The sequence below is a fragment of the Amblyomma americanum genome, chromosome 10 (genome assembly GCF_052857255.1).
Source record: "Amblyomma americanum isolate KBUSLIRL-KWMA chromosome 10, ASM5285725v1, whole genome shotgun sequence".
In the NCBI taxonomy this organism is placed as follows: Eukaryota; Metazoa; Arthropoda; class Arachnida; order Ixodida; family Ixodidae; genus Amblyomma; species Amblyomma americanum.
The window spans coordinates 18,278,313-18,300,752 of record NC_135506.1 but is presented as its reverse complement, the minus strand read 5'-3'; the positions used below and the strand labels follow the sequence as shown (position 1 = coordinate 18,300,752).

Here is a 22,440-nt window from a genome sequence, read left to right as displayed (position 1 = left end):
ATGGGTGCACTCCTTTACATGAAAGGGAGTGCCCTAGAAGACAGATTACTCCCCTTTTTGCTACTCCTTTCTGCTTAGAGTGACAGGCCGAAAATTCCGGCGAGCACCGGCAAAAGGACTCAACACCTAGGGACCCACAGCCACGCGCTAGAGACCCACAGAATAGACGTGTTACGTCGTCGAACGTAACCGATGCCAACTATACCGCTAACGCCGTCCTGGTCTCTCTCCCCCCTCTCCCCCCCCTCACCCGCCCCCGTCTCTCGCTGTTATGCCCGAAGGGCAAGAGCAACGGGCTTGTTTGGCCGCCTTCCAGAGAAGCTCCCCCTGTTCGCGTGCTTCACGTTGCATCGCCCGAGATGCGCATACCCAAAAATAAGGCACCACGCGTCCCAAAGTGACGTCGAAAGCGAGGCGGTCGTCGCGGCTGGGACTCCGGGCGCCCCGGAGTTGAAACCGGCAGACGATGAACAGGACTACCCTCAGGGCCTGCCCCCTTCAAAAGGCTAAGGCCTTTCTCCATTTAGTACTCCAGTGGCCGTACACAGCGTCTCTTCTCTCGTTGAGAACAACAACAAAAAAAAATGCCAAGCCAGAAGCAGGAGCAGCAGCAGCGGCTGACGGTAGCCCCAGGGCTATACGAAGTGCCGATGGAAGCAAAGCGCGCGCCTGGGAGAAGTTTAATTTGAGAGAAGGCGAGGCGACGGTGCTGCTGCCGTCAGCCCTCTCTTGTTTGTGAACACCGTCGTATAAGGAAGGGAAGTGGGTACGCGTGAAGTTTGTTCACCCCTGCGTTTTCCGCGTAATAGCTTGCGCGATGTTGTTAGATCAGCGCGGCGACTAGGAATAGAAGAAGCTCGTCCGTCTGGCGGTGTTTTACAAAAGGGTCAACGGCAGGCAGGACTGCGTTGTTCTTACAGTCCTTCTGTGAAGACGTTTGCGAATAATTTTTTGTTCCCGATATGCTTGCGACAGTAAATTACATTCTCGAGTTGGATGTACTGGTTTTGTAAATCTTCTTATGAAACGCACTCAAAATGTGAACGAACGTGCTTACAGCGACGACAGCGACACCGGGTTTCCTTGCTAACGGGCCATATAAGGCTTTCACCATAAAATTGTAAAATGTGGTGCTTAACGCCGTGGAGTGGCCCATGGGTTTTGAGGGACGTGGTACTGGAGGGCTCCGGAATAATTTAGACCACCTGGAGTTCTGTAACGTGTGCTCACATTACACACCATAGGGGTGCTTTTTGAGCTGTGCCTCCGTCGAAACGTTACAGTCATTCATAGCATTTTATGCAATAAACTTGCCGAATAACTGCCGCGCTTAGAGATCCCAGCAGACTCGCAGGGCATGAACAAGTCAAGCAGCACAGGAAATGGATGGCTTCACCATGGACATTTGTTAGGCCGACCTTTGCCAATACGTTCGCAATACTGGGCCGATAACCTGTGCTGCTTGTGAAAGAGCGTGAACGGCTAGCAGTTGTTTTCATTTCAGTGAGTTCGCGTCCTCTCTTTTTCTCTCTTTCAAGCTTTTGATTAAGTGTGCAGGGTACACCTGTGTTAAGCGGAAAGAATTCTCCCTCTTTCACAGGAAAGCAGGCTTTTTTTTTTCTTCCTATATCTCGTACGGCTCCCTGACGACTGCAAAGAAGACCCAAGCAGGGCTTCCACCGCATCACCTTTTCTGTCTTCAACGCAGCTACACAGTGACTCTTTGCTCTCGTTTGTCTCAGTTGTCCGTACTCTATCTTGCTCAAGCACTCAAGCAGTGTTTTCAACGCACGCGTAACTGCGCGCTATGCCGAGCTTTCCTGAACTGTAGAGCAGCGCTGTCAGGATAGGTTGGCGAGTGTTAGCATCCTACAGTAATACCTCTTGGAGCAACAGATTAACAGCGTTTGTAACTCCAATTCCAGACAATTCCCTGCCTAATATATAAACCTTTTCACTGCTTACAGCTTGACTGAGCGCGCGTGCGTGTTGTACTGTGCTGCTAAAGAGCAGTAGATGCCTGCATGAAATCCGCCAATCAGAACTCAGCTGGAACAGCCCCATGAAAATATGGCTGCACTCAATATGGCAAATTGAAAAGATGTATAACTGCAAGCCAAAGTGTTCCACTAACTGCGCATGCGTACAAGAGCAACAAGGGTTAGCTAAAACATTCAATTGACGCAATGTTCTCCTTTTCAAGATCTGAGAGAGTGACTGAAATGTCACCTCATGCGGGTTTACTCGGAGGTTGCGGCGGACCACTCGAGGCTTTGACACACACACCTGACATCTGGCAGTTCAGATGACAGGTTGCAAATACGGTTTTCACGACAAACAAAAGCCTGTCGCCTTCACACTATAGCCGGTCGGTCACGAATAAAGGAACGGACAAGGGCCGCCGAGACAGCGGAGTCGAGAAGGTGAAAGTCCTGATCGCGTGCCATATCCGGTTCCTCCCAAAAACGTCCAGCTCGTGTCTCTTGGCTGGCGGTGCCTTTAATAGCGAGGGCGCGCATTCATTACGGAGCACTCGATCCGGCGTTCACGTTCGCCCGCCCCCCTCGGTGATCGCAGCCGCGTTGGGACCTAATTGGGACAACAGACCGGGCGACTCCCTTCCCTTCCTGCCCGCGCGGCGCTAAACAAGTGACCTTGCCCCGACGCCAAGAACTGAGTGCGGCCGCAACGTTAGCGGCGCTCCAAAGGCCCACGCCGCTCGACGTGGTGTGAGCTGCTGCTCCTATACCGTGTTTCTTACGCTCGAAGTCAACGACTCGGATTTGCTGCTGACCGTCTATAGAGCCCGTGTAACTGACCGGCTTTACACCGTTCAGGTCATAGTAAGAGTCCTTAACCGCGTTCATTTCTTGCTTTCTTCTTTTTAGGTTTCTTGCAGCACCCCGCCCGTTCGAACAATTAGGTTTGTAATTTGCTTTCTGAGAGCGTACAGACACTACCAGCTAATTCTAAGCCTGCATAAATTAATCGATTTCATACCGTGGCAGCATTCACGAACCGAAGTGATTAGCCAGTGTACGCTGTGGCCGCTTAAGACGACCAGCAGAACGCGGAAAGGTTTGTTCGGTACATCGAGTATTTTGATAAATCGAAACTGCGTCAAGCTTGGCGTAGCAACGGGAAGTGCGCGTAGTCGTCGGTGAGAAATGCTATGTTCTGCCCTTTCTTTATGTGCTCTTTGGACAATACGCTCTCGAACGCATTGCTGTTTGACGTCTGACGCACTAAGGGATGAGACACTTTTAAGAAAGACGACACGCGACGTCAGCTAATTAATGTCCTGTCGCCTCTCCTGACTGCGCCGATTTTAGCTCTTTAGTATTGGCGGCGCGGATTTGTGGGGAAATCTAGGATGGGATGGTTGACGCCGCGCTATTTTTACCGTTCTTCATTCTGCAAGAAAAAAAAAAACAAATAATAACGGGGGGGGGGGGGGGGGCGTTGCGCTTTCTCACCGCCCCTCTCCTCCCCGTACATACGTATTCTCCTAAGCGTGTCCCTGCCTCAGTCCTCATACAGCAAAGAGTTCAGCAGAGAAGATCAAATAAATAAATAAATAAATAAATAAATAAACCAACCAACCAACCAACCAACCAACCAACCAACCGACCGACCGACCGACCGACCGACCGACCGACCGAACCGACCGACCAACCCACCCACCCACCTCCCACCCACCCACCAATCAATCAATCAATCAATCAATCAATCAATCAATCAATCAATCAATCAATCAATCAATTTTTCAGAACAGGCTGGAGGGTTTTCAGGGTAGAAAGCTGCTCTAGGCAGCTTGACATGGCCTCTGAAACCCTCACTTCGCTTCACAGAAACGACAAAGCAGTGAAAATACAATTACGATCATAAAAACGCAGAGTACATGCAGTCAAGACCCGTTATACTCGAGCGAATGCGGTATATAGACAGGAGCGCGCGTGGACAAATGTACGCACACACATCACGCGATGTCTTCTCCACTGCGGAAGCCACCGGGCCGCTGTTGTCGTCGCGACGCCTGTTGGCAAGTGGAACGAGCGAGCTCAGATCAAGTGCGACGCTAGCCGGAGGGGGGGGGGGGGGGGGGGGTAAGGGGTGGGGGGGGGGGGGGGCATTCCTCGTTGCGAAACACTTCTTCCTCCGCCACCGCTATTAACTCGCTTTCACTGGGCCCCCAACGCGTGTCTGGCGTCGCCAAGCTGCCCAGTGGAGGAAAAGAAAAAGGAAATTCCACGCACGCGTTGTTTCGCTAGGGCGATTATCGGCATGCACACGATGCGTCCGGAATGGCATTTGGCTCGACTGTGCGGGCGCGATGTCAAAGGAGGAAATAATGCTGGCTGCTGACAGCTTCCTGTGGAGTGCGCTGTATAGTAAGTTTATTTTCGTCAAAACGCCAGGGCCGAGCTCCTGTTAGGTAACATTAGTGCATTGGTGACATTGAGCGGCGTGCAATAAGTGGCAATGGTTACCAGCGGAAGTAAAAGCAATCTTAATCTGGCAAGCTAGGAAAATATATAACGCAGGTGCTGCTACGCTGTCGGCTTTTATGGCCGAGCAAGCACATAGAACAGGACGAATTTGTGAAACGGAGTTAGATTAGCGTATTATGCGAAATAATGATCAGAAGATAAATCGGATATAATCATTTTCATAGGCACATGAGCAGTTTGTTCTGTGCAGTAATAGCGCGAGCTTTTATTGTGTACAAGCAGAGACTGATATAAACCTGTCATAGTTCTAAACAAATCGAGGACAGAAATACAACAGAGCTAAATAAAGTCTGACATTCAGCTGTTGAAATCTGTTGGTACCTAGAAAATAGTAACAGATTCACCTTCAAAAGCTTTCCGGTGACAGAAAATGCAGAGGGTCTTGCGGGAGCGCGAGTTATTTCCAATGTATGCGTCGAGTCCGTCTGTGTCGGCACTGGTATCTTCTGTGAGGAAATGGAGACCTTCGGCATTTAACTCCGTCGTACAAGAATTTTGGCGATGTGAAAATTTTTTGAGGAGGTAAAGCTAATCATCGGTCCTGCTTTGAGTGCGGGATGCTAGGCCCTGAGCAGTTTAGTAGAATGTTGACAATATAATTAATTGCTTTGTAACAAACGGTGTCTCCAGGTGGTGCATTGCGACTCGCCTTCAGTGTCTTGTCTGCACACTATGTACTAAATTCCTGAGTTGTAACGGTCCACTTTAGCAGCGAGCTTTCAAGGAACAAATCGGAGGGGTCAATGCACCGCCGAAAAAAAAATCAATGAAAAGTTTTCAAAAATGAACGGTGGAAAACGTTATGTGGATATTCGCGTGCACAACTGTGTGCAGTCCTACATCTTTCTTCGATTCTGCTTTGATGTCGCATTATCATCACTTTAATGAGCCTTGATAACGACGCAAATGACTCTGAACCCATCCTCTGAGCTTAATTCATCTAGCGTGGCAACGCAGTGAGCAATCTGAGGGTGAAGGAATCTTCAGTATTCATTTGCTTATCACTTCACAGTGTGACAAGCACAGTTTTTTTTTCAGTTTTTTTTCCACTAGTTTTCCTCTAGGCGTATGATATACAAGAGGCATCGTCAAGTTTAACGGAGAAATAATCAGAAAACTCGCAAATTTGCGCTAAAATATTGCACCCTCTCATATTCCTCTTGTCCGTAACTATACAGTGAAAGATATATTTCTGGAGTCCTGCTAATACTTCAGAATAAGGCATGTACGCATTACCACAATGCGTATATGCGTTGTCGCTCGTATCCGTATGCAATGCTTCGCCGGAATTCCGAACGCTTTAGCAACGCTCCTGCCTTGTAACACCAGCCATAGCAGAGCCATTAATATAACACCAGCACTAACAACGCCACGCCACTCTGCTTCCATCCACGTGCGAGCATTTCCCGAGCGTCTGTATAATGACAACGGACGGTGGTAAACACGGGCTTTCCTATACGGCAGAGCGACCATTAACTCCTCTGCAGGGGAATTCGCGCGTTGTGAAACAGCGTCGTTCTGGCCTGCCACATCATCATCCGCGCCAAACAATTGTCACGTGCCACGCAAATGGCGGCTTCCCCAGATTGTGAGAGAGAGCGGCACGATGTCCCAACAGGGTGACTCATGCCAACGTCACCCTCCGCCACACGTCCGGTTTCCTTCGGATCCAAGCGGTGAAAGAATAAACGACGATTAGCCAAAAAACAAAGCGATTAGCTCGTGCTGGTAATACGGGAAGCTGCGCCTGTCTGTAAGAGGCGACAGATTCGCCAGCAAATACCTCTTTTATAGGCGACCTTGGTCTTCAGGGTTAGAAGCATGGAAGGAAGCTTGGATATAAACGCTTTCCAGCAGCACATTGGCACTGCCTCATCCAACGATGTTGGCATTAACTAATTTGCGCGCGCAATTTGCCCAGCCATTCACGGTCGCGCTTTGACGTCGTTGATTGCAGGGCACAGCTCGTGGATGTTTTGTTTGCGCTCTGAGCGAGGTTTAATTACGAAATTTTCGTCGAAATATGCTGCTTCGTTCGCTAATAGACAGCACCGGTTTCTCTTCGTTTCCGTTTAGCTTGCGCCATCGCAAACGGTGTTTTCTGAGAAGCCACAAGTTTGGCCTCAAGCGACACGAACCCAAGTTGAGTACTCAAAGTTCGGATACAACGAAGCGTTGTGGTGGGCCGTTAGTGTGATATAATGTCTTTGAAGTGGCAGCGCTGAAGAGCACGGGATACGATCTCGCACTCTATGGCAATCTTTTGTCTCGTGTGTTTGTGTTATGCGCCGTTCTTGTGTTCAGTTTTAGCTAGTTGATTGACTGATTTATTGATTCCTAATTGATTGAATGATTCCCTAAAACTTCTGATTGCAATCGCCGCACTACGCAGAGAGAGCTATAGCAGTGAAAAATAATTTACAAGGGCTTGCCTTTTCCCCCAAACTAACACTCGGGGGAAGTTATAGCCACGTAAGTGACCAAGTACAGTCACTTAATTTTCCTCCATAAATGAGTCCTATACTGCGGCTATTGAACTTGTCGAGCACGCGACTGTGCTAATGTATTACGTGAGTGCAGTAGCACCCGCCGCGGTGGCTCAGTGGTTAGGGCGCTCGACTACTGATCCGGAGTTCCCGGGTTCGAACCCGACCGCGGCGGCTGCGTTTTTATGGAGGAAAAAACGCTAAGGCGCCCGTGTGCTGTGCGATGTCAGTGCACGTTCAAGATCCCCAGGTGGTCGAAATCATTCCGGAGCCCTCCACTACATGCCCTGTGCTTGTTGTGGGAAATAAACTGAAACTGAAACCTCTTCTTTCTTTCTTTCTTTGTTTCTTTCTTTCTTCTTTCATTCTCTACTTTATCCCTTCCCTTACGGCGCGGTTCAGGTGTCCAACGATATATGAGACAGATACTGCGCCATATCCTTTCCCTCAAAACCAATTAAAAAATAAAAAAAAAGTACAGTAGCATTCGGGGCGTGTATCACTGCGGTGCTGTAGTGTTTCTGTTTAGCTGGTATTATTTTTTGTGTTTCTAAGGGCGCTCCTTCTTCAGACCAGACCAGCCTCCAATAAATAACTAAAATAAATAATCTAAACAAAACAATTAGTTATTTTTTGTTTTAAATCAGACAACGCTAATTGATTGCGTTCAGAAGTCACTGCGCGACAGGCAGTTTTTTTCTCGGCATCAAACCACGCGTAGAGGTTTATCGCGTGTTGTTGACAGCGGTAAACACAAGGCCCATATTATTTTTATCGGACTCGGAGAAGAGTAACCCGTAATCACGGTAACCCAAAACTAACTTGTCAAGGCTAAATGTTCTCTTGAATGCGTGAAAAAAGAAAGAAATCTTGCAGCCAGATGTATTACAGTTATCTACGATTTTTCTTCACAATCTGTGCTTTCGTGTGTTTCCTAGAAACTTTGGCGAGTAGAACTGTGCGTTAATAATGTACGCGGTATTCGAAGGGAACATGTATGTATACCTCCACAGCGGTCCTATTACTGAGTGCATTTTTTCTTTTTCTTTTTTCAATGGACACGCGCTCCAATGAATTGATTTATAAACCTGCTACTTCTCCGCTGGCCCATCCAAGGTTTGCCCCCCCCCCCCCCCCTTTTTTTTACCTTTGCTGTTCCATTAATCCTTTTTAATCCTTTGATTTATGTATGCCACGCTCATAGTTTGTACACACGTGGACGGATTCCTAATTAGTATGGCAAACAGCTCCTCTGAGCAAAGCGTTCAGGAAATTGATGACGCTCACCGCCGACTCCATTGCTAAAAGCTGCCGTCGCAAAGCTGCTCAATACTGATTCGTTTAGAGGGGTGTGCTGTTAAAGAATCCCACTCACGAGCAAGCTATCGGAATTATCTTCCCCGTGACTGTCAGAAGGAAGACAGATAGAGCATATAACATTCTAGTTATCTAGCCGATGAGCTAAACCGCTTCGAATAAAGACTTCTAGCTAGGTTATACGTTATGGAAAGCATAGCAATAGTCACCGGGTTTTCATTGTTCTTTCTTTCAAATTCCAGCCTTTTCACGGAGGCGTTTCGAGACGTTGCACCGAGTTCTTAGTAGTACTAGTTATAGTCGGATACAACTGAAGAGCGAAGCGGCGTTTCCCCGCCAAAGGGCTCCACTTCCAGCCAATGACGTCGGCCGACTCTCATCACCCTGCTATCGTGACAATGCAGAGAGTGGGGCTATCCCCGATCATAGAGGGAGAGAACTATCGCCTTTCATCTGCCACTCCCTGCACTGTCACGTCAGCAGGGTCATGAGAATCTCCCGACGCCATTGGCTGGAAGGGAGTCCTTTGACGGGGAAAAAGCCGCTTCGTTCTTGAATTGTATCCATATACAGGACACATGGCTAATGTGATGAATAGCTTGGCGCTCATTTCATATATCGCAAATCTCGAGCTGTGCATAGGGGTGTCGCATTAAGCGACCTGGCCACGTAACAGGCTCACAGAAACTCGGCCAGCGCTGCTAAATCGACATTTCCTGCCAACTGGAAAAGCGTTATCTCTATACGATTCCAGTTCACGGCGGCTGGCTTCAGCATAATCAAGGCCCGCGGCCCTCGCTACGCAAATAATTGAGCCCGTAACGTGCTTCCGAGTGGCTAACCCGGTTTCTGCAGTTCACTCCCTTATCACGCAGAAACATCGAGAAACGCCGGGAAATAAATAACACACCGACTCAACGCTTGTAGCGGCCAGCAAGTTACAGAATCACGGCCAAGAAATCGAAAGGCAGCAACAAATGCCATAGCAACTCGCTCGTGCCTTGATTCTGACCTTGGCTGAAGATAAGCACATTGCAGGTAATCCTGCGTTCCTTATATACGGACAGCTTGAAAGCGATGATGTAGCGGCGTGAGCCTGTACAACGAATGCATATGAGCTTTTGGGTATTTCTTGCAAAAATGTCAATGTAGTACTTAAGATTCCCATGCACATTACATTATCACATATGGTCGCTGTGAAGGAAGGGGGGGGGGGGGGGGGGAATCAGGCAATGCTGCGCAAATCATAACGTGGTCACTTTTTTGTTCCACAGGAAAGCACCCAGTTCTTTCTTTTTTTTTTGCATCATTGCATTTCGGCTTTGAAGTTCCGAGCAAACTTACATACGACTGCGTACAGTATATGGCTGCCGAATAGTATGGAAATGATACCGGTGATGCAAAGAGTGGCGATTAAGAACTGACTGAGATTTCGTATTTATTTATTTCTCAGCGGAACAGAGACACCACCATTGGACAGTACCATTGAAGCTACCATTGGATCAAGCGACTTGGTTCACTCAGGGTATTGCCGCCGCAGTGGCTCAGTGGTTATGGCGCTCGGTTGCTGATCCGAAAGACGCGGGTTCGATCCCGACAGCGGCGGTCGAATTTCGATGGAGGCGAAATTCTAGAGTCCCTTGTACTGTGCGATGTCAGCGCACGTTAAGGAACCCAAGGTGGTCGAAATTTCCGGAGTCCTTCACTGCGGCGTCTCTCATAGCCCGAGTCGCCTTAGGATGTTAAACCTATAAACCATCACTCAGAATATTCGCTTTTCCTCCACCTGTCAAAAGCGAGCGATGCAGGCTGGGAAACATTCTTCTTTCTTTTTCTCTGCCCACACTAATATACGTCAAAAGTCCGAGCCAAGCGTATAAGTCGAGCATCAATGCAGGGCGCGTCTGTTTTACTTATTGAGGTGAGCCGATCTTCCTTGTGGCTTTCCAACGATGCCATGGTCGATAAGGGCTTCCAGGCTTGATAACGCGAGCATACATGGTGTGCTGAGCGAGCCACATCCGTTTTTCTTCCCTAATCTTTTTTTTTCTAGACTGCACATCTGGTGACACCGCCAGCGCGTCTCAGAAATCGCATTACTCATCCATCGTCCCTCACCATTCTTGTTTTCCCCACCCACCGTCGGACCACGCGCTCGAGAACCGAAGGACCTCGTGACGTCAGCCGGAAGGAAGAAGCCACGCACCTCCTGTGACGTCCGCCCCACTTCCGGTCCTATTATCCCGCGCAGAACGAGAAGAGGGCGCCTCGCACGAAAGGCGCGTGACTTACTGGGTCAGCCGGCTCACGCTCGGCCAGTACGTGTGTCTGAAGAAAGACCCCGGTGAGCGGCACGGTGCTCGCCACAGGATGCACGAACTGCGGCGCACCGGCCGAGTGCTGAGAAGCCGTGTCTTTCCCCATGGGCTGCCTTTTTTGTTTCGCGTTTTTCTGCTTCTTCCTTAAGTTTTAAGCGGTATACTGGAGCAAGGTTGCCTTGTTTCCTGTCTCAGATTCATGGGTCATCCTTACCTTCTGGGCAGGTCAGACTTTGTCTACTTGTAGAGCCCTAACGCGGCATTCACCCATATGCGACCTTCCTTTGCGATGACAGCCGAAAATTGCAGAAGGAGCGGGAAAGACGCTTCAATCCGCTAGCCAACTTTTCGACAAGATAGCTCTTCGATCAGACGAAGACAACTAAGTCCTCTCGTAGAAACGTTAATCAGCTCACTGTGAGTTCTTTACCGCCTATTCTACAAGCTTGTACGGTCGAAAGCTTAACATTTTCTTCTCTCGTTTTAGCGTGGAGCTTCGCTTGTAACAAAACTTTATATTTCAAGATCTACGATTTTAGCGGGCGTCTAGGTTGGCAGTGAGGTCGACCATGGAACACAGTCCTACAACCATCTATAGATCTGGCGCTTGGTATAATAGCGTAAATCTGGTTCTATCAATTTGAACTACATGTGATGTTGCTGCTGCCGGAATTGACACGCTGTTTTGATACAACGCGGCGTTCTTGACCTGAGCAGCATGACAAGAACTGCCCTTCTTTCTCGGAGTGTAAGAGCGTCGGAATCACACCTCATGGCAAGAGACCAGTCTGAGGCATGCGATCAGTGGACTCCCTCCACTGCCCCCCCCCCCCCCCTTTTTTTTTTTCCGCTTCCTCAAATGCTGTTCACCATTTCACTCTATGGTGACTTCCTCTCACAAGCCGCCTCAAAGAAATTTAACTTCAGTTCTATGCGGCTGCACTGACGGCCCGGGATGTATGGTCACCGGTAGCCGTGCGCAATCTTTCATTGAATATGTGGTCGACGAAAAGAAAAAAAATAAAATAAAGAGAGAAGCGCGACCAGCCATTGAGTCATTGCGGTCTCTGGAATTTTGACAGACTCTTGTTTCTCATTTGACATTTTGCGATCCCATACACCAGCTGTGCATGCACAGCTCACGGAACTCACAGTGCTCGTACAGACCTCCTTCTGTGACCCTTGTGTCGACCCTGAAGCACCTAGTATCGTAAGCACAGTGTTTTGACTTCTTGACCGCCTATCCTGGTCGCAGCAAAGCAAGCGAACGGCAGTTCAGTGACACCCACTGTCCGGCCGACCGAGCCTCGGCGGTTGAACGAGTGCGTGGCGGCGCGGCCGAGCGCTGGCCCACATTTATGCGTCAGCAGAGCAGCTGCTGTTGTGCGCTGCTTGTCGTCGTCTCCACCTCCGGGGAGCGAGGAGTCAGACCCTCGTAGCGCAAGGTCAAGCTGCGCGCGCGCGCCACTCCGCACTGCTCAAGGAACAGCCTCCTTCCTCCTTCACTCTTTCCCTCTTCTCCCTTTCCACTGGCGTCGTGTGTGCCGCACTTGACTCCAGCAGGATGGCCGGCTGGTCGTGTGGAACGGCTCGTGTCAGCTGACTGCCTGTGGCTCGGCTAGGCGAGCAGGGGGGTGGTCTGTGCAGTACGCCGCCGTTGGAGTCGTCGTCGTAAATAATGGGGTACCCGTGGCAGGCGTGGCGGCAACGGCAGATGTGCCGCCGCGGCAATACGTTACGCGTCACACGCCCTCGACAGTGAAGCTTTTTCGCAACCCCGACGAGGACTTCTGCTGCCTGGTTAAGTTTGCGAAGTTTGAGGCTGGCGGAACGTTAAGGTTACAACGCCCGGATGTCTGGTCGAGAGCTCGCGAGGAGTTATTTGCCAGGCACCGTGAAGAGTGACAGTCGACAGGTATTGGGTTGTGCGATGGTACACGCACTGCAGGCGTGGACGGAGCAGAGATGCGAGAAAGCTTTCGCGCATTCGCATGCTGGTTGGTATGAAGCGACACTGTCATGTCATGCACTGCAGTTAGCGCTGATGTCACTGGCAGTGCTGTTCCAAAAGCAGCTCTCCCACGCCGGAAATTTAATCCGGGCCTCATGATTGAATGCCAGGTATCCAAAGCACTACATCACAAGTTTGCAGTTAACGCTGATATTGTCGAACTTGATCACGTCATGACTTCTAATTTCTACTAAGACGAGCGAGTGTGTACGGCTGCTCCCCGGCCTTTTTTACTTTTGTCGGCCATGGACGTGTGGCCGATCAAGAAGCGGCCTTGAATGACGACTGACACAGCGTTTGATGCGCAGCAAATGGACAGTGCCGTTATGTGTTCACGATTGCGTGCAGGCCTTCCTCGGTGAATAAATCCTGACCGGTACGTCGGACAAATGCGCTATTTGGCCTCATCAGAAACGCTCTCCCATATGGCTGCTCGCTCATTTAAGCTTGTGCCTTGCTTACCAAGAGGACAAGGTTAAATTAAAACTGTTTAGTAGTAGCGACTGGTTATGCCCATCACGAGCGATGGGTGACGATATCGAGGTGCAGTTGAAAAGAAAACAAAATGAGAACAAGTTGCCGAGGTCTTCTTAACAGAGGTCTTTAGAAGCCGCGCTTTCTTTTTATTTTTGTTCTTACAAATCACAGCCGATATCTGGGGAATTTAGGTGCCAGCGGAGAAATGTAGGTTGCGGGATCTTCAGAGAAGCGGGACACACTTCGAACGAACTTGAGCTACATGCGCGCACCTCTGACGCGCGTAGGAACATATATTCGCGCGCTTGGGCGTTGGCGCATTTCGCCCGCTATCCACGTGCATGCGAAGCCGTAACGGCCGAAAACCGATCGCGCGAGACGCGTCTGACTCAACGGGAGGAAGCGGCAGCGCTCATAACTCTTTCTAGGCCACGAGCACGCGTACGGTGATGTTCACTCTGTGCTGCGTTTAGAGGGAGAGGGGGGCAGGGCGATGAGAGGGAGGGAAGGAGAGAGAGAGAGAGAGGTCCAAGCGCGCATCCGTCCGGACTTCCTTGAGCACGATCTCGGTTTTTGGCGGCAACAAACAGCTCACATGGTGCAAGGCGCCGACGGCGCACAAAATAGTGCTTCATCATGAACTAATCACGCCTTCGCAACCTGTACATATTTATTATTGTACAAATAGTTTTTGTGCGTATTAACTATCCCCCTTATCCTCTCTTCCTGTCCGCATTCTGCCTGCTATCCTTTATTTCCACTGCCCCAGCTCAGGTGCCTCAGTGTCGATGGTAGATGTTGGGGCAAGCAAAAATCGTTTCCTTCCTTTTTATTGTTATTTTAATAAACCACTTACTACTACTATAAAATAGCCTGCCAAACATACCAGCTGCAGTCCCACAGCGTGTCGGTCTTACGACATTTGTTGTCATCGAGCTCTGATGTCGCTTGCTGTGAAGTACTGATTTCCGAAGCAATGTTTCCGTAGTTGCAGACAGTTTTGGTCGCATCACTTAATACGTGGTGTATTTTTTTTTTGTTTACTACAGTACGCGCTTGCAGGCCTGAAAATAATTATGTCCTTTGCGAAAATTGCACTTTTCAGGGTTTAGGGGACGGTATCTGTACCAACGGCTTCTTGAATATATGCTCTCTGAACGCCCGTTTGTGGAAACAGCGCACGAGACAAGCCAACACACCTTGAAGTATTTAAACGCGGCGACTGGCTTAACTAAATGGAATTGCCACTCTCTTTTTTTAATTTCAGGACTTGCAGTCTGGAGTGGGCTTAGGATCGACCAGCGCATTTCTCTGACTTGAACCGAAGAAAAAGATAAAGACAAAGAGAGGAACAACTTCAATGCCTTATAAAGGGACATATTCACGTAGCAATCAGTCAAGCGCCGGCTTGCGGATAGGCCAATACGAAACTATACGAAATACGAATAGCTATACGAAAAACAAAAACAAATAAACAAATAAATCGAGGAAACACATTTCGGCGACGAACAGCGAAAGACGACGGAGCTCTCCACGCTGTCGCGAGCTGTACAATCAAGGTGTCTTGCCCCGCCGCGGTGGCTCAGTGGTTAGGGCGCTCGACTACTGATCCGGAGTTCCCGGGTTCGAACCCGACCGCGGCGGCTGCGTTTTTATGGAGGAAAAACGCTAAGGCGTCCGTGTGCTGTGCGATGTCAGTGCACGTTAAAGATCCCCAGGTGGTCGAAATTATTCCGGAGCCCTCCACTACGGCACCTCTTTCTTCCTTTCTTCTTTCACTCCCTCCTTTATCCCTTCCCTTACGGCGCGGTTCAGGTGTCCAACGATATATGAGACAGATACTGCGCCATTTCCTTTCCCCCAAAAAACCAATTATTATTAAAGGTGTCTTGCTCCGCTTAGTGGGTTGTACGCAGCTGCAGCTCACGGCGCAGGAGTTCCAGCACGCGCGGTGCACTTTAACGTCGTTTGTGCGCGCATGCGGAATTAAAAAGCGCTGTCCTTGTTCTCCTCGAGCCTCTTTTCCGACACCGACTTCTTAAGCGGAAGGATAAAAGATTCCCCCTCCCCCCTCCCGCAGCCCCAGCTTCCTTGGGCTAACCTTCTAACCTTCCTGTGGGCTAGACTGCCGCTGCTGCAGAACGGGCGAGGGAGTAAGCGTGTCTCCGTGAAGTGTCTCGTCAACGTGTCGGACGTCTTCTTGGTGGTTGCGCACTGTGCTGGCTGCTCGCGCGCCGTCACGTCTGGATGCGGTCGTCGGAGTTGCTCCAGATTCCCGGCGTGCATGGTTTGGTTTCTTTCTGCCGGCGCAACCCCCCCCCCCCCCCCTCTCTCTCTCTCTCTCTCTCTCTCTCTCTCTCTCTCTCTCTCTCTCTCTCCTTTCTATCGTTATAGTTGCATTAATTCACGCACGTGTGCAAGCATAAACAATGTGGAAGAGCCACGCCTTGCATTTCAAATGTGGGCTGATCGTTTGATTGGAGGACGCGGCGTTTTTGTTTTTCGAGCGCTGAAGGAACTGGGCTGGCAGGACACGGGCTGGTATATACTGACCGCGAAAAGCGAATTAACTTCATTCCGGTTGTCGCTGCTTAAGCGCGGTTGTTGTTGGGTCCGTTAGGATGGAATGCTCAACTGTTGTGTGGGCGTTTGACAGGCGGATGGAATTCGTATTTCGGCATGCAACTAGGATGCTGAACATGTACGGTCGTGATGCATTGGGAGCAGTCACGTTCGTGTCATTTGCCGGAGGTTGCGTAATCGAGCAAAGCACGATGCGCTCTCGGAAGTTTCGCATAACACTGCTCACGTGTTCGATGTAAGGCGCTCTTGAGAGCTGCCGTCGCATTTTGCATCGTAGGCACGATGATGTGACACTCATTGCGTTGTATATTTCTGTCAATAATGAACATTTGCTCTACAGATATATACAGGGAGTTGTGCCGGGATACAAGATCAAATAAATCATATCCAATGCTTTTAGTGACAGTCAGATGCGTATAGCAATCGTAAGGTCTATTACTAGGCCAGTCTCTCCAGGCGTTTTGGCAGTGCTGATAACCATACCAAAGTTTTTAGTCAGTAGTTTGGATAGCGTACCTACCTACGAGTATACGAACGATATAACACGAGGAAATCGAGAAAAGTTAAAAACAAAAAAATTTAAGGGGACACCTTAAGCTCGGCCTTAACGGCTTGCAGCGATAACTGTACTGAGTTAATTCCCATATATGCGGAATTGGTTACTCTCTACTTTATACATTCATAGATCCCTGGGAGTCCTCCCACCTCTCCTGCCGCAGTGGTGCAAGGGGTTAAGCGATGTGCCACTGCCCTGTGATGGCAGGTGCTGCCAACGGTGGGGCTTGTGAGACCCAGATTGGTCTTCCCGAGAAACGTCTCGCGACCAATCATTCATTTAACTGCCACCTGCAACAGTGGTCAGTTCGCTCACAGTCCGGTGGGCAGCTTGTGATGAAGCAGTTTATGTGACCTATAGGTAACCGACCTTCCTGATAGGTTGCTTCTCTGGGGACCTTTAATGGATCTTTCACTCACGGTCAGCGGTGCCGACGCCGGATGTTCTGGTTCTGCGGCAGCAGGTCCTGGACGCTATCACGTTTAAGCTTTCAAAACAGTCGCTAAAAGCACTGAAGTTGGTCACATGCTGTCCGACATAATGTAGTTGACGCCTATTTAAGACACTGCTGTGCACGAACAGTGACGAATAATCGTGAGACATTTGAAGAGTTTAGAGCCCAGCTGGGGGGTTGCTTAATTCGAACACGCAGAGTGAAGATAGAAGCATCCTTGGAATTTCGAACTTTTGGAAGGGGGACGACCGGAGTTCCTCACATACCTTCGAGGTATCTGGAACGATGGGAATGCGCAGCCAGCCACACCAATTGAAGCAATTGAAGCTCGAATTGAAGCTCGCTTTTACAGGATGTTTCAGAAAGAAACGGGCGCAGAACGACTAACCAACTTGCAACTGAGCACGAGGATTAAGTACAGGCCGCTGTGCATTGCGTAAGTGTGTCTCGACGCCCTACAAGGGATGCCTGTCGCCCACGCACCAGGGTCGTCGTTTCATCGTTTTATTAGCGCCTAAAGCTGCGTACAACACCGTTCAAGGTTAGCGAGCCGTCGACTTTATTTAACCGCATCTCTGACTAAAAAACAGAGTGGCTGAGTCTGGCGTTGGCCGCTTCCTCCGCGCATTACGACAGCAGGCGGTTGTCAGAGAATCTTAAACTACGCACTTGGCGCCAGCAGCTTGGAATGCTTTCACCGGCAGTTCGAGCATACGTTTGCTTCTTGCCCAGCACCGGCTTCGATTCGTGTCTGTAATCTGGCGTATCGGCGATACTTATGCAGGGGTCGATTTGTTGGTCAGTCCCGGAAGGTACATTTCGTGGACTTTTTTTTTTTTCGTCAAAAAAAAAAAAAGCGGGGCTCAACATTGTTTCCTTGTGTCATATTTCTCGCTTGGGCAAAAATATCCACAGACCTTCTTTCCCAACGGACACTGAAACTGCGTTGGATGCCCTGTGGACGTTTATGACGTCCACGGGACGTCTAAGGGAGTTTCAATGCCCATTAGGTTATGGGGTCTGTGTAGACCTTCACTTGTCTGTTCACGTCGTCACCCGTGATAAAAAGGGACGGTTCCATTTCAACCGCGCATTTCGTGGACTTTTTTTTACGTCAAGAAAAAAAAAGTGGGGCTCAGCATTGTTTCCTTATGTCATATTTCTCGCTTGGGCAAAAATATCCACAGACCTCCTTTCCCAACGGACACTGAACTGCCTTGGATGTAATGTGGACGTTTAGGACGTCCACGAGACGTCTAAGGGAGTTTCAATGCCCATTGGGTTATGCGGTCTGTGTAGATCTTCACTTGTCTGTTCACGTCATCACCAGTAATAATCCTATATCTTCCTCTGTCTACTATTTCAGTGCACTGCAGCATATATAATAAACCCCTCGTTAACTTGAAATAGCGGTCGTATCCACCTTCGCGCTAAGGCGGTCACTAACACGAAGAGTACAGCTGTGACTTCCTGGTTCATAACTATAACTACTACTGCAACTTCAACGCAAGCGAAACGCCACAGAAACGCCTCCTGTGAACATTTTGGCGCTTCTCTTTCATCCCAGATGCCGAGATTGGTACGCGATGGCGCTCAGCTATTTAGGCCTGTAAGGCTCTTCATCCTCCCCCTCCACATCTTCGCACACCATGAGGGCCGCTTTTGAGGGCTATGGACCGCATAATGACTTCCTCGACGCTATTTTACCGTCTACACCTCCGCGCAACGTATACACGACTGAGCCGCCGTCGTTAGCTCGTTACACACCCGTCTGCGTCCGAAGCGGGAAGAAAATGTCAACAAACTCTCGGCGAGGGCCGCTGCGCTCTGTTCTTTTTTTTTTTGTTGTTGTATGTTTTCCGCGCAAGGTTTCTCGGTGCCTGCAATTCCCGCCGCCGCGCAAAGATTGGACACGATACGGTTCGCTTCTTTATTCGGCTATAAGCGTGCCTGTCGTTTTGCTTGTCTTCGCGTGTGTTCATTCAGACTGAGACGGCGGCTAATTGCTTCTACTTATTTTTTTTTCTCGGCGGCTGTTGCGTGAGTGGAGACACTGACTGGGTTACTGGGCGCCGAGCAAGCTTCAGGCGGTTTGCTATATATGTGGGCGTCTCCGGTGCGCGCCCCTAGGTTGGCGCGTTTATTTTTGTTGTTGTTTTAATATTTATCTCGTGGAATGCAGCGAGGTACTAATGTGACCGACTCGGACGGCTATGCAATAAAGAAATATACTGAGCCTTGATATTGCACGAGCGAGACGTGACTGAACTGTTAGACCGGTATTAAACTTGCCCAAGTCGACGAGTTGCCTGGCTTCGTCATTACTGCAAACTTTTTCTTCAACGATCAGCAGAAGTTTGGATGAAGACTGCATATTGCGGCCGAGTTTCGCTGTTTCGTAGGCTTATCTACAGGGCGGTTGTCGAACACAGAAAATGCACTGTCTGTCTGTGCAATTTCCCTTCGTTGCCTTTGTGCCACTTATCAGAATGCCGAGGTCGAGCTCAACGTGCAAACCTCCACAATGTCTCTGATGGAGCATTAAACAACTCCAGCTGACCCTGCGGTATATAATTCTGTCGTTTGCCTTATTATTCTTGTTTGCATAAAAACGAAGGCGGAGATCTAATGCTGAGGGCCCGCACTCACCAGAACGCCGCGTATTAAACGCTGCACAGTACTCTCCGTTTTTATGGAGGCAAAACGCTAAGGCGCCCGTGTGCTGTGCGATGTCAGTGCACGTTAAAGATCCCCAGGGGGTCGAAATTATTCCGGAGCCCTCCACTACGGCACCTCTTTCTTCCTTTCTTCTTTCACTCCCTCCTTTATCCCTTCCCTTACGGCGCGGTTCAGGTGTCCGCCGTGATGCGAGACAGATACTGCGCCATTTCCTTTCCCCAAAAAACCAATTATTATTACTATTACTCTCCCGTTAGCTCGTACCCGCTTAGTTCGAACTTCCTGATCATTCGAAATGGCGCGCCGATCCCGTCAACATCGTGTATATCGAAAAAAGGCTCCCTTTATATCGAATTCTTCATAACTCGAACAAACTTTCGCTTCCCGTCGAGAGTTCAAATTATTGAGAGTCGACTAGCGAAGGAGATAGCGAATCGAGACCGAATCAAGCTGCAGGACGTGAATGGAGTCGTTACGGGGCCGCCTCCGTGACTGGATTTGTGGCCAAGTTCCTGCGCTTTTTCTTCAACAATCCACGTCGTTCGAAGCAGGCGCGCCAGAGGGCGCGCGAGTGCACTGAGCGGCATTCTAAGGGCGCACTGCCGCGTGCTCCATCACAATAGACTTCAGGCTCCATTAGGTGCGGGCGATTTCTTTTCGGGTCCATCGAAGGGTGAAGGCCACTCAGGAAACAGCCTTTACGCAACACGCCGTTACGTCACTGAAGGAATGATGGTTATGTCTGCGTAACACGCGAGAGCAGGGCATTGAAGGTTTACACGTTGGAGCAATAACAAATGCAATCGGAGTGGGCGACGCTATGCGTATGGAGTCGATCCTTATAGCGACATCGCTAATGTCACAGGCTATAACGCACACATACATCTTGACTACTGCAGCATTTTTCTATTCGCGTAGCAAGTATTTCTGACGTGAGCTGTATATATATACGGCGCATTTAACAAAACTAAAAAAAGGGTCCCAAGGCAAATACAGAAAAACCATAAGTCATGTCCAACATTTTCGGACAAAAAATTTTGAAAATTGTAAGCCACTGTTGTGGATATATTGAAGGTAATGTTTCATACTTCTGATATGTAGCAAAATCTTTCTTTTAAAGCGTTTCCATCGATCGCACCGAACAGTAAATACTGCAATAGAAAACCAATGGGGGAGTCTTTTGACGATAGCAAAAGCGTTAATAGAAAAAAAGGTTCAAAGACTGCCGCCGAGTGATCTGTGGATATATTGATTGTTGTAGTGAAATCTTACATTATGTGAAAAAATTGCGTTCATCAATGGTTTCGCGTTCAAAAATGCTTTTGTCCGGAATTGTCTGGTATGCAAAAAGTTAACGCTGGAAGCGTTCTTACCAAGCATAGGAACTCCATTAACAGAAAGGCCATAAGTCGTACCTTAAGTTATAAGTTATACGGAAGAAAACAGACCAGCTACGACTCCGCGCGTATTACATATCTTATCCGGACGGAGACTTATCAAACCGAAGAAATGAACTCGGGAGAAGAGCTTGTGTGCACCTACCTGAAGCGACTACAGCCAGACCAGCGAAGAGCAGTGACGTCGTCCATCTAGCGCATCCGACAAAGTTCTTCGTCTTCATTTTCGACGCGAAAGCAGCATCCGATGGAGAGACACCTCCCTTTTCACACAACCGTTTCCATGCGAAACACCGCGGCCAGGAAATACGCACAGCACAAATACAAAAACCTCTGTCACAAAACACACACCACACAAACACACTCTTGCCGATTGCCAAGTTTCAGCTGGCTTCACCCACCACTTCTTTCCATCGTTTCTCCTCGCCGAGATTTCCGAAGAAACTTTCTATGTTTAGTTTCGGAATTCACAGAATGGCGACAGAAACTTTACACAGGGTGTTCGGAAGCATATCAGAATGCGATTCCGTGAAGTTCCGCTGTTAGTTGCTTCTGAACCTTGCAGAGAGGAACACGTCTTGAGCCGACGCGAAGGCAACGATTTTTTTTCCGCTTCGGCAAATCACATCTCGTCACGCAGTGAAGTCACACGTCAGGTAACGTAATCGTCGTCATCGCGCATCATCAGCACAGCATCTGAACAAACAAGACGCGAATGCGACAACGTTGCGCGAAGCACGTGATTCGGGAGCGCGGGCGCGCGCGACTTGGCGCGTCGACAACGCCTGCTGGCTTCGCGAAACCAGTCGGGGAGCCGCGGCTCACCTTCGGGCGATGAGGGCCAGCGCGAGACTGCCGCGGCTCTCTGCTTCTCCGTTTGTGTTCGCCGCGGTCTCCTCCTCTCCCCAACGCTCGCTTCTCTCTCGCTCTCTATTTTCTCTTCTCTCCTCCTGCCTTTCTCTCTCTCGAAGCACCGCTGCTCCCGCCACGAACGGATCGTCACACTACAACGGCTGGAAACGGCGCCTCTCCCCCTCTCCGCTGCTCTACCATCTAGGGCTGTCCCTAGATTCCCTAGAACGGAGTCTGAAATTCCCCCTTTTTTTTAAACCGCGGGTTGTTTATGGTTGCTATCTTTTTTTTTTATCCTGCTGGCACGACGCACACGTGTTAAGGAAATGAGTTCTGCGGAAATCTGCAGCGGCGAAGCAGTTCTAGCAGAGGAAACTAGCCTTCTGCTTTAACTGTGCCCATGTGGTCACAAAGTGAAACCAAGCTAGGCTTGTCGGACACAACCTTCGTAAAAAGGGGAAAACTAGTTTGTCTTTGCTTTGGATTAGAACCCGAGACCTCCGCCCAGGTACACGGGCTTGTGTGTCACTGGAGCATTAGTGTTTTTTTTTTGTGTGTGTGTGTTCCTGTTTTTGATGTGGGATAAAAAAAAACGCTGAAATGTGGGTATAAACGTTCAAGCACCGCCGCTACTCTTATGCTATCTTTAGCTGAGAAAAAAAAAAAAACACCTGCACCGTATTCAAGAACGTTGGATATGAAATGAAGCTCGCTCGAATGCTCGTAACCCGGTCGTTAGAGCAACGAACTTAGGGAACTAGGTTGCATTAGAAAACGATAAAAGCTGGTTTTCCTAAAG

General features: G+C 49.3%; 1 protein-coding gene across 4 annotated transcripts in view; it reads right to left on the bottom strand.

Annotated features, from left to right (window-relative positions):
- The window catches only part of LOC144107611 (complement receptor type 2-like), a 72,777-nt gene extending 51,134 nt beyond the window's left edge, over positions 1-21,643 (bottom strand). For 2 of the 4 annotated variants that reach the window (XM_077640711.1, XM_077640712.1), the window contains exon 1: positions 20,935-21,643. In XM_077640711.1, coding sequence (XP_077496837.1) covers positions 20,935-21,013 — 79 coding nt within the window. In that variant the 5' untranslated portion in view covers positions 21,014-21,643. The remainder of the gene's footprint in view (positions 1-20,934) is intronic. The other 2 variants (XM_077640713.1, XM_077640714.1) reach the window with 1 other exon arrangement.
- Positions 21,644-22,440: the final 797 nt, after the last annotated feature.